General features: G+C 32.8%; 2 protein-coding genes across 2 annotated transcripts; one reads left to right on the top strand and one right to left on the bottom strand.

The window, feature by feature from the left end:
- Nucleotides 1–5,232: 5,232 nt before the first annotated feature.
- Nucleotides 5,233–7,570, top strand: LOC126673205 (uncharacterized). Its single transcript, XM_050367231.2, has 7 exons — nucleotides 5,233–5,424; nucleotides 5,692–5,773; nucleotides 5,879–5,997; nucleotides 6,231–6,335; nucleotides 6,473–6,728; nucleotides 6,922–6,999; nucleotides 7,255–7,570. Exons 3-7 carry the CDS (start codon nucleotides 5,959–5,961, stop codon nucleotides 7,380–7,382), a joined length of 606 nt encoding a protein of 201 aa, XP_050223188.1. The 5' UTR covers nucleotides 5,233–5,424; nucleotides 5,692–5,773; nucleotides 5,879–5,958; the 3' UTR covers nucleotides 7,383–7,570.
- A 1,787-nt stretch (nucleotides 7,571–9,357) lies between these two features.
- LOC126673204 (uncharacterized) lies at nucleotides 9,358–11,991 on the bottom strand. Its single transcript, XM_050367229.2, has 3 exons — nucleotides 11,763–11,991; nucleotides 9,803–10,138; nucleotides 9,358–9,719 (listed from the first exon to the last, which is right to left on the bottom strand). Exons 1-3 carry the CDS (start codon nucleotides 11,912–11,914, stop codon nucleotides 9,461–9,463), a joined length of 747 nt encoding a protein of 248 aa, XP_050223186.1. The 5' UTR covers nucleotides 11,915–11,991; the 3' UTR covers nucleotides 9,358–9,460.
- Between the last annotated feature and the right edge of the window lie 190 nt (nucleotides 11,992–12,181).

The raw sequence follows: 12,181 nt of genomic DNA, 5'->3' as shown, positions 1-12,181 counted from the left end.
TCGGATTTCAACATTTCTGTGTTCTTTGTGCTTGTCTTTATCTTTATTACTCGAAGTCTTTTATTCCAGCTGATGTTTACTCTTTTAATGAGTAATTGTTTCTTCGAGGTGACTCTTCTTGTTTGCAATTCTTTTTCATTTTGTTCCTTTTGTTTTCTTCATTGGACAGATATGAGTCCTTCAAGCTCCTCCACAAATACACTGATCTCATAGGGTATTTATTCCCGTTTTGAGATCAGGTCATTCAATCTATTTCGTCGATTTTCCTTGATTTTAATTCTTTTCGGGTGGACTGCCTTCCTTACTAAGATTTGTTCCTCTGATTTGGGTGAGTTGTTTGTGATTCGTTGATTTGGACATGTAGCCTTATTTCTTTTGATTTGAGTGAGTCTCTTTATTTTGGCACTTGGCCTTATTTTTACCCGAATCATTTTAGACCCGGTCTTCTGTTTTGAGATCTTTCGCATTCCTTTTGATTGGCATTTTGCCTTTCTTTCGCATTTCTCTTATTTTTCGGCGTTTTTCTTTCTTTCGCATTCCTCTATTTCTTGGCATTTTCGTCTTTCGCTTTATTTTGCTTTATTTAATTGATTCGCCTTTCGCTTTATTTTGCTTTGAGTTGATTTTGATCTTTGATATTTCGCTTTTAGAGTTAATCTAAACTCTGCTTTTGGCGTTTCGCTTTTATTTTTAGAGTAAATCTATACTCTGGTTTTTGGGCGTTTCGCCTTTATTTTAGAGTAAATCTATACTCTTGTTTATTGGGCGTTTCGCCTTTATTTTAGAGTAAATCTATACTCTGGTTTTTCGGCGTTTCGCCTTTATTTATTATGATTCCTGTCTGCTTTGCTGCGTTGTATGAATTAAAGATAGTCCGCACCATTGGGTATGACAAACGTCTATACTTGACAATAGGCGATTGGCACCGTCGGGTATGACAAAAGATCTATACTTGACGACGGGCGATTGACACCATCGGGTATGACCAAAAGTCTATACTTGATGATGGGCCTTTTGACTTCTATCTTATTCATCCTTCTTTCCCTCTTAGGGTTTTCTTCAAGGTTCAGACGAATCTATCTTCTTTGTCCCTTTTGGGGTTTTCCTTTGGATGAGTCTTCTTTGGATGATTCATCTTTGTCAAGCTTTATTTTCTTTTTTGTTGTTTTCTTGGTTTACTCTTTTTGACCGAACCTTAATAAGGCGAGTCTCTTCTTGTTTAAGCTTGGCTTATTCTTCTTTGGCGGAGCCTTCTTTGTTTATTCTTTTTGACCGAGTCTTATTAAGGCGAGTCTCTTCTTGTTTAAGCTTTGGCTTATTCTTCTTTGGCGGAGCCTTCTTTGTTTATTCTGTTTGACCGAGTCTTATTAAGGCGAGTCTCTTCTTGTTTAAGCTTTGGCTTATTCTTCTTTGGCGGAGCCTTTTTGGTTTATTCATTCGTTTTGCCCGAGGTCTTTTCCTTCATTTTTACATCGCTTGGTTCCTCATGATCTCAAGTGGTGTTCTCTTTATTGATTTCTTTCTCCATCTTCATTATTGTTCTGGGTAAAATTCATTTGATTTCTTATTTCTTCTCTTCTTTCGGCCTTTATATTTATTTTTTCTTTTTTTGCCACCGATTTTTGTTATTCTTTCTATATTCTTTTACTTCTTGTAGGAGTTCTATTGCCACCATCTCTCGCTTTATTTCCTTTTTTTTGATTTTTTCTTGTTTTTGTAATCATTAGATCTGAGTTATTTGCTTCCGCTAATTGTTTGTCTTTTTTTTCTTTTCTTGATCGTATTCTTCGTGGAATTTGTATCTCTTCCTTCAAGCTCCCCCACAAATACACCGATTTCAAAGGGTATTTATGCCCGTTTTTTAGATCATGTCTTCGTTTTTCGCCTCTTGGGCCGTTTTCGTTCTTCCTTTTGTTGCGTTGATAGGGGTGAGCACTTCAGTTTCACGTCGTCCAGGTCGAGTTCTTCAGTTTTGATGTTCTTTAGTGTCTTGACTATATTTTTTTCCATAACTTCTTCCGCTATATATGTGGTTTTGCTCCGATGTGCAAATTTAAAGGATTCGCCTTTGTCTTTCTAATTTTTCTTTTTGGATTGACTCTGTGATGCCTTTTTTTTTTTTACTTTTGCTCTTTCCTGTCTTTTGCTTTTTTTTGTTTTTCTCTTCTTGAATTTGGTCCGCTCATGGTTTCGTTTTAGTTTTTACCGCTTCAGATGGTATCTTTGTGACTGTCTCGCTTGCTTCGTTGTTTTTAAGGTATTACACCCTTCTTCTTTATTTTTCCAGTGGTGTTTCCTCTATTGATTTCTGGTTTTTTCTTCTCTTCCTATAACCCGTAGGTTTTTCGCTTCTCTTGCTTTCTTAATTAGGTCTTGTTTGTCTTTATTTTTCTTGGCGGAGGTTTCTTGACTTTGTAATTTTGCTATTTTTTCTCCTCTTTCGCTCCTGATTGGAACTCCCTCTTCATCAATATGTTTGTTTCGCCTTCGGTTTGTCTTTCGAACCATCTCTCTCTTTGCCTCTTGGGCCGCTTCACTTTTCGCCTCTTGATTCATTCCGTTCTTTATTTTTTGCTGGGGATTGTTCGCCTAGTTTTCTGGTATTTAGGACATCTCGTCTCTTCTTTCAGTATATTTTCTAGTATTTCTTCTTTTATTTTCTTCATCTTCTATATCTGTATTTTATAAATTTTGACTAGTCTAATAATGGACTTCACGATATAATATAAATTTATCATATAGAGTTGTGTTCAAGATAGCAAGCGATCTTATATAAATTGTGTAAGATATAGTCCATCCTCACATTATAAATTTTTATTAAACGTTTTTTTTTTTATAAAGATATTGTATATTCAAGTAGTAAATCTATTACTTGATAAAGAAAACTAATGATTCCATATGCTACATTTGATTATTTCCTTCTTAGCTAATTAGTCTTTTATAGTCATGCAATATATTCTTTTTATATGATTTCCTAATTAGCAAAGATCTCATATATATATATATATATATATATATATATAGATATATATATATATATATATATATATATATATATAGATATTTGTACTCATATGTTAAAATATCGTCAAGTTATTCATGTATATATCTTTCCTAAAAAGAAAGAGATCTCATATAGTCATACATATGTGCTTAGTTAAAGCATTGCAAATTTATTTATTTATAAATCTTTCCTAATAAGTAAAGATCTCAAATATTATATTAAGACAAAATATATATTTTAATAGATTTTATATTGTAATTTTGATTAATGCAAAAATAATTGCAAATTATAGACATGATTAATCGATCAATTTAGAAGAAATCATGCGATATGGGCAACATGCTGAAATCATGACACGAGTAATTAATTTCACATGTAATAAAATATTTAATGAGTTTGTGAACTTATCGTGATTCATCGCTTGTCGATAATAAAATAATATTTTTAATTTGTCAATTCCGAACGTGGTCTTGGTGATTCCAGAAAATCTTCTCGTGATTTCCTTTTGAATTTGGACAATAATTATATAACCTGCTTGTTTTGCCATTATCACCAGCTTCTTTGTTTCTTGGCCAAATCAATTTCTGTGACTTTTTTATTCTTTAAATGTGGCCAAATATTGTGACCTTGTTTCTTCTTTTTTTATTTTGGCCGATTATGCTCCATATTCCAGGGACCTGCTTCTAGCCTTAGCTTTAATATTTTGTCACCCGTTTTCTTTTTTCTTGGCCAATCAATTAGAGTTGATCAACAATAATTCTTGATGAATCTGACTCTTTCGAAATTATTATTTTGGATTAGTCCCGTCGGATGCCATCCTTCAATAAGAATTTATTTGAGTTCAGAAAAGCTGCTTTAAGTTCAAAGTTTTCAAGCTTTTCCCACAGACGGCGCCAATTGATGGATTCCGGCATCTCGACGGCATTAATCCTGCAAAACAGTGTAGATGGCTAATCGGACGGTTTGTCCGATTAGCTCTCCGATGCTTAAGTCAGTTTAGGCTTAAGGGAGAATAATTGTATTTGTTATAAGTTGTGTGTTTAGGCATACCTCAAGCTCCTTTTATAGTAGTCGAATGTATGCCTTGCAGAGTTGTAGTAGGAAAGTGATTCCTATTTAGTAGGGTTTGACCCTGATTAGGAGTGTCCTTCCTTATTCAGACAGGAGTCCTATTTAGGAAGATATTCCTAAACAGTCTCGTCTTCCTAAGTTGGAGGCTATCTTTTTAAGTTGGAATTTGTATCCAAATAGGACAGATACTCCGAATATGCGTAGATCTTGGATATCTTATCCGAATCCCGGGGTCGACATGCTTTGTCCGAGTCCTTAGGGATTCGGTCTTTATGATGTCGAATGATGTATTCCAGTCAAGGCGGATCCGGTGGATTCGGCCCTTTGGGCGGGAGTCTGGTGTCGTCTGAGAATAGATATCCTGCGACTCGGCTCCATTATAAGTAGAATAGGATTCGGTATCCATCAATTATAATGGGACGGAGGGAGTATTTAAAGTTTAGTGTAGTTTTTAAATGAACAAAGGACCAATTCACCTCCTTAACTTAAAACGAAATATCAAAAAAAATCATTTTAGAGGATTTTAGGTCAAACAGACCCGTAACTATGTTAAAGTGCATTAAAAAAAGTCCCTCCTCACTCTCATCCCCGCAAGTGAATCACACTTTTCGTATAAAATTTAAAAAAAATTAAAAATCCTTAGTATTTTTTTTATCTCTTTAATTGTTCCTTAATAATTTTTAATAAAATATTGAGAAATTATTTTTCCTTTTCCTTTTTTATTCTTCTTTCTCTGATCACCATTCGTCCTCTACCCACCATCTGCCTCCACCCACCGTCGTACGCCTCCACCCTCACCTCCACCTCGACCCCACTATCGACCTAAACATATCGTTTTAGGGATGAACAACGCAGTCGATAGGGCGGCAGCAGTGGCAGTTTCCGATGGGGTTAGATTTAGGATTTTTTAGTTTAGATTAGGTTTAATTAATGTTAAACATGTTTTTAATTGTATTAAATTAGTATTAAATTAGTATTAATTAAGTTAAATTTTTGTAATTAGTTAATCCACTTTTTTTGTGTTAAAGGGCCTTTTTGATATGAAAATGCAAGTTGCGGGTTTTTGATACGAAAACACAAATTGCGGGTTTTTTTGATATGAAAATGCAAATTGTGGATTAGTTTGACCAAAAACCTTAAAAAATGACTATTTTGATATTTCGGGGTGAATTGATCCTTTGTTCGTTTTTAAATCAACTCCGCCGCCCTGCTTGCCACCGCTACCACTTTTCTTTCTCACCGCTTCTACCTTCTGCCGCTGCTGCTTCCTCGCGTCGCTTTTCCCTCCCCGGACACCGTCGGCCTCTTGTTTTCTTCTGGTGGTCCCGGATCCGCTTCTCACTACACCGGTTAGTAATTTTTGGCCAACCAAAATCTGTAAATTTTTACAATTTATAAATGCTTCTAATTTATGTGATTTTGTTAGACAGTAAATTGGTGAAGTTTTGTAGGGTTTCGTATTTGGTTAAATTTAATTGCTCGCTCGGCAGATTATTATTTTGAGGGGTGAACTTCATTTTGTTAATTTTATAATGAATGTTATTATAAAATCATAATTGATGATGCTGAATTAAAATTTATTTGTGATTCAATTTTGTTTATAATTTCTGGTACAGATAATCAAGTCGAATTCGAATATCTATATTATCCTATGGACCTCGAGTTTAATTTCTGAAAATGGAGCTCAATCTAATTTGGGTACGTATGTCATTTTGTGCTCACTAGCAACCTCACTTCGTAGACTACTACAACAGCCATGGATGTTCTGTCACTAAATCAATTACCTTGTGTTTGGTTACTCAGAAACTGAAGGAAAAGTTCAAAACTTTTTGAGTACACTTTACCTTTTATCGTTTTGATTTCCTTGAGGAAGTGAAATTGCAATGGCAACGGATGAAAAACCTGAAGAAATCGTCTCCAATGTAAGAACAACTGTGCATACTTAAAATCTCTATGAAACTTTATTTAACACAATTCTATTGGATTGGTTGTTAACTTGTTATAGTAACAGTACTTCCCATTTGCTGTTAAGGTTGAGATTAATCATAATCTACTGTTTTGTTACTTTTTCTGCTTTTGAATCAGAATTTCTATTACAGAACTGAGGAACCTTAGATGTTATTTTTCTGATTTTATTTTTACTTTTTTAACTTAGGAAACACTGAAATTGGCGGGAACTGTGAACTGGGGTGCAGCAACAGTAATCGGAATATTTGCAGGCATGTTATATGGAGGTAGCAAGGAGGCAGCTGCTTCTGTCGTAAGTTCATCCTTTTTTTCTCGTTCTTAATCTATTAGACTTTTCTGTTGTGATGGAACTCTGTCATTGTTTATATATGCAAGTTCTTTTAATATTTCAGCAACTGACTTCATCATCACGATGATGATAACTTACAGAGCAAGGATGCAGAAGTAATGTTGAAGCTTGGGAGCACTCCTGACAAGCGTGAACAGCATCGATTGATGAGAGATGCAATGGAGAAGAGATTTCTCAGAGTCACTCGTGGTTCAATTGTTGGTGGAGTGCGCCTTGGGTTGTTTACTGCTGCATTTTATGGTGTACAAAATCTGCTGGCTGAGAAGCGGGGTGTCCATGATGTTTTCAATGTTGTAGGAGCTGGTTCTGCAACGGCTGCTACATTTGGCTTAATTTGTAATACTTCTATGTCCCAATCAAATGGCTTTCTTCGCTTTCCGAGTGTTGAAAATTAGTGTGCTGAACTGATCAGTTAATTAATTTGATATGGAAAAAAGAATTATCAATTTATTTATATTAGCAGCATCATATGATCACTATCAACTGAAATCTGATTTTTGTTTTTGTTTATTTTAAAATTGTGCATTAGTGCCTGGATCTTTCCGATGGCGTGCTAGGAATGTGCTGCTGGGATCAGTTTTGGGTGCAGCATTCTGTTTTCCTCTTGGTAATGGATCTCATCTTCCTTGTATTTTTTATTTGATTTGTTGTTTATGTTTAGAAGTAGGATGAATGTTTGGTCCCTATATGCTCTTCAACCTGCTACTACGGAAGTGAATCCCAAATAGTGGTGGATTGTTCTCTTGGTTTCGAACACCATTGGATGCTTTGAACTGCAAGTTAAATACTATGCTGAAAATTCACTACTAGAAATATTCAAGGACGTTCCAACTTCTAATATAGTTACGGTATATTGTGGTAGGTTGGGTGCAACTGAAGCTTATAGAGAAAGCAAATGAAGGAAATGTTGATTCAAATGCAAGCGGAGAAGCAAGAAGCGGCGTTGGTGCTGCAATTGAGAGGCTTGAGGGGAACTTGAAAGTGAAGTAGTTAATATCTCAACTATTGTAGGCATAATACCTCTCTGATGTCCCATTGACTTGAGAGTTCGTACCAAGAGAAGAAATTTGTGTTAAAAATAGAATCAAACAAAGTAGAAATACATTTGTGACACCTTTGATTTTTTTAGATTTTGACTACTGCGATGCAATACAAAGTGTAGTATTGTAGTTACGGAAGTTAATTTTTTTCAACTCTGAACAGCCAAATAATCTTTAACCGACCCTTTTTTATAAAGTTGAATATACTTTACAGAATTTTTATTACGGGTGTCAAAATGGGTCATGACACGATAACACGATTCGTCTAACCCGTAAATTTGGCGAATCCGGGGTGAGTCTTAGCGGGTTCGTGTTAAAAACGTGTCAACCCGTTTATGACACGAAATAAATGGGTGTGTCACGGGTTGACTCGCGAACCCATCTAACCCACCTAATCCGTTTACAAATTTAATTATTTATAATAATATAAAATAAAATAGTTATAATTATAAAAAATATAAAATAAAATTACTAAATTAATTTATTAATATAAAAATAAAATTAATTATATACAGTTTGAATATTAATTAATAGATTTGAGGTTAAAATTATATTTTATGGTTTATTTTTTTTAAAATGTTAAGTGGGTCGTGTTAGCCGTGTAATTATGTTAATCGTGTTACCAGTTTATCTTAACGTGTTAATCGTGTCGTGTCGTGTCACTCGTTTAAAATTCGTGTCGTGTTAGGGTTGAGAATTTTAACACGACTAGTGTCGCTTTACGTATTTTACACGTGACTCGTAGTGTAGTGTGACTAATCAAATTATCAAATAAAATTTAAATTAATAGTTAATTTGAAATAGTTTATCTTATTAATTACTTAAGATAACAATTTTAATTATTTAAAAAATTTAAATTGGTACTCAAATTTTATATTGTAGATAATTTTAATAGAAGATAAGTAAAGATTAAAATAATAGTTCATTGAAATAGTTACCTTATTTAGAATTCTATACAATAAAACTAATTAAAATAGTAATCATTAAATAGTCAAAGTAGTCTATTTTAATTAGTACTCTATTCAATTATCTCAACATAGTAGTTTATTTTGGTTAGTACTCCAACTTATCTTAACATAGTAGTTTATTTTAGTTAGTACTCTAATTTTAATGATTATCTTTATTGTTTTTAATTAATAATTAAATTTTATAAGTGAAGAAGACATAAATGTGCCTGTACCCCCCTCATCCGTGCTTTTATATATAGTATAGATAGATATAGAATAGTTAAATGGGTCGTGTTCGTGTGACCCTAATTGTCTCAACAGAGTAGGTCGACACGACACGAACACGACCCGCCAACCCATTTTGACACCCCTAATTTTTATAGTCTATTTGCTTTTATTATTGCAAGATAGTTCTATGTATTAATAATTTAATTCACATAATTCACATAATTATTTATTTATTGATTTGTTTATTCAAGTCATTGAATCGTTTAAACACTAGTTATGGGGAGGCATGCACATTTACGTTAATGTCTTTTTTACTTATAAAATTTAATTATTAATTATTAAGATAATCATTAAAATTAGAGTACTAACTAAAATAAACTACTATATTAAGATAAGTTAAAGTAGTAACTAAAATAAACTACTATGTTGAGATAATTGTATAGAGTACTAACTAAAATAAATTACTTTGACTATTTAATGATTACTATTTTAATTATTTTTTAATTGTATAAAATTCCAAATAAGATAAACTATTTAAATTAACAACTATTTTAATTTTAATTTTATATTTTCTATTAACATTATCTATAATTATAAAATTTGAGTACAAATTAAAAAAAATCAATTAAACAGTCATATAAAGTATTTAATAAGATAAACTATTTCAAATTAATTATTATTTTAAATTTTATTTGATAATTTGAAGAGACACTACGAGTCACGTGTGAAACACGTAAAGCGACACTGGTCTAGAAAAAAATGTCTTGCTATTGAAGAACTCCCTTCCTTCCGTTCTAAAAGCCATTTTATTTTTTATACAAATTTTAAGAAATCGAGCTATGTAAACTTTTCCTTATATGTGAGGCTGAATTGGAACATCTCTCCGGCCACATGCATTATTAAAGGCGATATGAAGCTCTAGATATTTCAGTAGCTCGTGAAGTCCGTTGTATCGCAATACCTCTAACGTAGAAATAGGCGAGCTTTCAACAACTCCGGCCCATTGAGGATGAGTCTCGAGATAATTCGTCCGAAATGAAATCCGATGTTTCAATTCATTAATAAATACCGCAAGACCATAATGGACCAACTTCCCATACACCTCATCATATCTAATAAACAAACAACAAAAGATCAATGTGTAAAAATTACAAAAACATACTGAATTTAAAACACTAGTTTAAGTGTTGCTTACTCATAGACATCAGTTTGAATTCCATTTTTAACATACTCCAACACCCTTGGAGGCCGCTGTTGAATTTCAGGAGAATCGTTAGGAATCTCAAAATTACTCACAGCCGCCATCCATCTTTCATAGGATATTCGATCCTTGAGCTCTGCATGGAGAGTGAACATGCCAGTGTATTCCAAAGCTCTCTCCAGCTGAGCATTCACATCAGTGCCCGGAGTGCTCAATAGATGCGTAGCAGCTTGGCCTTGTTGGCACATGCATAAATGAAGATTCTTTTTGAATTTTGGAACATGCTCGGGGAGACCGAAATGAGACAGTCTCTCATACAAATGTTCGAACCTGAAAAAGAGAAGCAAAGACACTTAATTAAAAACACATTTAGTTTGAAACCTAATAAAAAGATCCCATAGTTGTTGATGGGAAACAGTAAAATTAAACTAAAAACAAAATAAACAACATAATATACTATATTTGATATCATTGGAAAAAGACAGTAAATTAAAATTCAAGTGAACAACTTAATATACTCATTTAATTATTTAATAACAATTTTTCCTTAAATGCAACATTTGACAACATATTGTCATAAAATCACTCAATCACAGCTAGTTTAATAAAAGAAATTAGAGAACTACAAAATTCCAAACAGATCTAACCATTTGATAGCAGTCATTATCGGATAAAAACACAAATTATTCCTTAATTGCAGCATTTGACAACATATTATCACAAAATCACTCAATCACTCACAGCTTGTCTAATTACAGAAATTCCAAACTGATAGAATCATTTGATTTTGATAGCAGCCATTATCGGATAAAAGTACAAATTATTCCGTAACTGCAGTATTTGACAACATATTATCACAAAATTGATCACTCACAGCTAGTCTAAATTCCAAACTGATCAAATCATTTGATAGCAGTCATAATTGAATAAAAGTACAAATTAGTCCTCAACTACAGCATTTGACAACATATTATCACAAAATGAAAATCACTTACAGCTAATCAAATTAGAGAACTACAAAATTCCAAACTGATCTAATCATTTTATAGCAGTCATTATTGGATAAAAGCACAGATTATTCCTTAATCGCAACATTTTATTTGGCAACATATAGCACTCACAGAACTAAAATTCCAAACTGATCTAATCATTTGATAGCAGTTATTATCAGATAAAATCACAAATAATTTCTTAACAGCAACATTTGAACATATATCACAAAATCACTCACAGAACTATAAAATTTCAAACTGCAAATGCATGAAATTTTAAGTTTCAGATGATTAGAGGCTAGGGTTATGGATTCAGATTAACACCTATTTTTTTGTATATAATGCCCAAATAACTTGATAAGCACGTCGTATAGGCGCAAATAGCATCTTTGATATAGGTATGGAAGTCGACATACCTACGTCTTTGCATGAGATGAATTTCAGATTTCTCTCACTTGCCGGCGGATACAAACAACACAAAGCAATTGTGATTTTTTTTTGCCTGGAAGCAATTGCGATTTGAAGAACACACTATAACGCATTGCATATACGTTTATAGGCTGGGTTTTCTGTAGCCTTCGCCCCACCCATTTTATTTTATTTTTCAATTCCAAAAAATCTATTCAATTTCTGTTTTGTAATCAAAGACAGAGGGATTTCATATCTTACGAGTTTAATTCGACTTTTCCATAATTAATCAGCAGCAGAGTTTCATTTATTAAATTTACATGTTTAATTTTAACTCAAATATGTTAAGATGCACTGATTTTAAACTTATATTTAGACATAGTCATATTTAACGAATAACAAATCCTATTCGATTATCCCTCATATTGTTGATTAAAACAAACAAATCTAGATGAACAAAACTATTAAACTAATATCATCTATCAGATGAACATTAAATTACTAAAACTTATATATAGATTTGGGATTGAACAGAGTAAATTGAAAGAATTTACCAGCGCAGTTGATGTTCAGCGCAGTGTTGAATGAATTGGGGATCCTTGGTAATCATTAAGTGCCATGCTTTGCAAACGCTTCTTAATTGCATCAAAGAGTCGAGAGGTAATCGCAGAAGTATCTCCACAATTATTTCATGAGGAATTGGCATGTTTTTGGCTGGTTTTTGTGTTTCATAATACTAACCCTAATTCAAACTTTACGTGAATTTATAGTTTGGGAAGTCTTTAGTTTTTTAAAAAAACCTTTTTTTTGTCTAATGCATCAAAAAAATCTGACCGTTTAGCCACTTTTCAATCCTAGCCTGAAGTTAAAAACTAGTCAGTTTTAACCTATTTTGCATTTTATCGTTTAATTGTACCTCTAGTTTTTTAATTTTTGTGAATTTTTGTACTTAAATGATAAAATCATTCAATTA

Source organism: Mercurialis annua, linkage group LG3 (assembly GCF_937616625.2).
Source record: "Mercurialis annua linkage group LG3, ddMerAnnu1.2, whole genome shotgun sequence".
Classification (NCBI taxonomy): Eukaryota; Viridiplantae; Streptophyta; class Magnoliopsida; order Malpighiales; family Euphorbiaceae; genus Mercurialis; species Mercurialis annua.
The sequence above is the reverse complement of the archived record's forward strand: the minus strand, read 5'-3'. Positions and strand labels throughout refer to the sequence as shown.

Excerpts from the sequence above, each read along its gene's own strand:
- LOC126673205 (XM_050367231.2), top strand. The coding sequence starts at position 5,959 with ATGGCAACGGATGAAAAACCTGAAGAAATCGTCTCCAAT. Across the intron at positions 5,998-6,230 it reads CTGAAGAAATCGTCTCCAAT|GAAACACTGAAATTGGCGGG; the intron begins GTAAGAACAACT and ends TTTTTAACTTAG. Across the intron at positions 6,336-6,472 it reads AGGAGGCAGCTGCTTCTGTC|AGCAAGGATGCAGAAGTAAT; the intron begins GTAAGTTCATCC and ends GATAACTTACAG.
- LOC126673204 (XM_050367229.2), bottom strand. The coding sequence starts at position 11,914 with ATGCCAATTCCTCATGAAATAATTGTGGAGATACTTCTGCGATTACCT. Across the intron at positions 10,139-11,762 it reads GCTGAACATCAACTGCGCTG|GTTCGAACATTTGTATGAGA; the intron begins GTAAATTCTTTC and ends TCTCTTTTTCAG. Across the intron at positions 9,720-9,802 it reads ATTCAAACTGATGTCTATGA|ATATGATGAGGTGTATGGGA; the intron begins GTAAGCAACACT and ends TTTGTTTATTAG.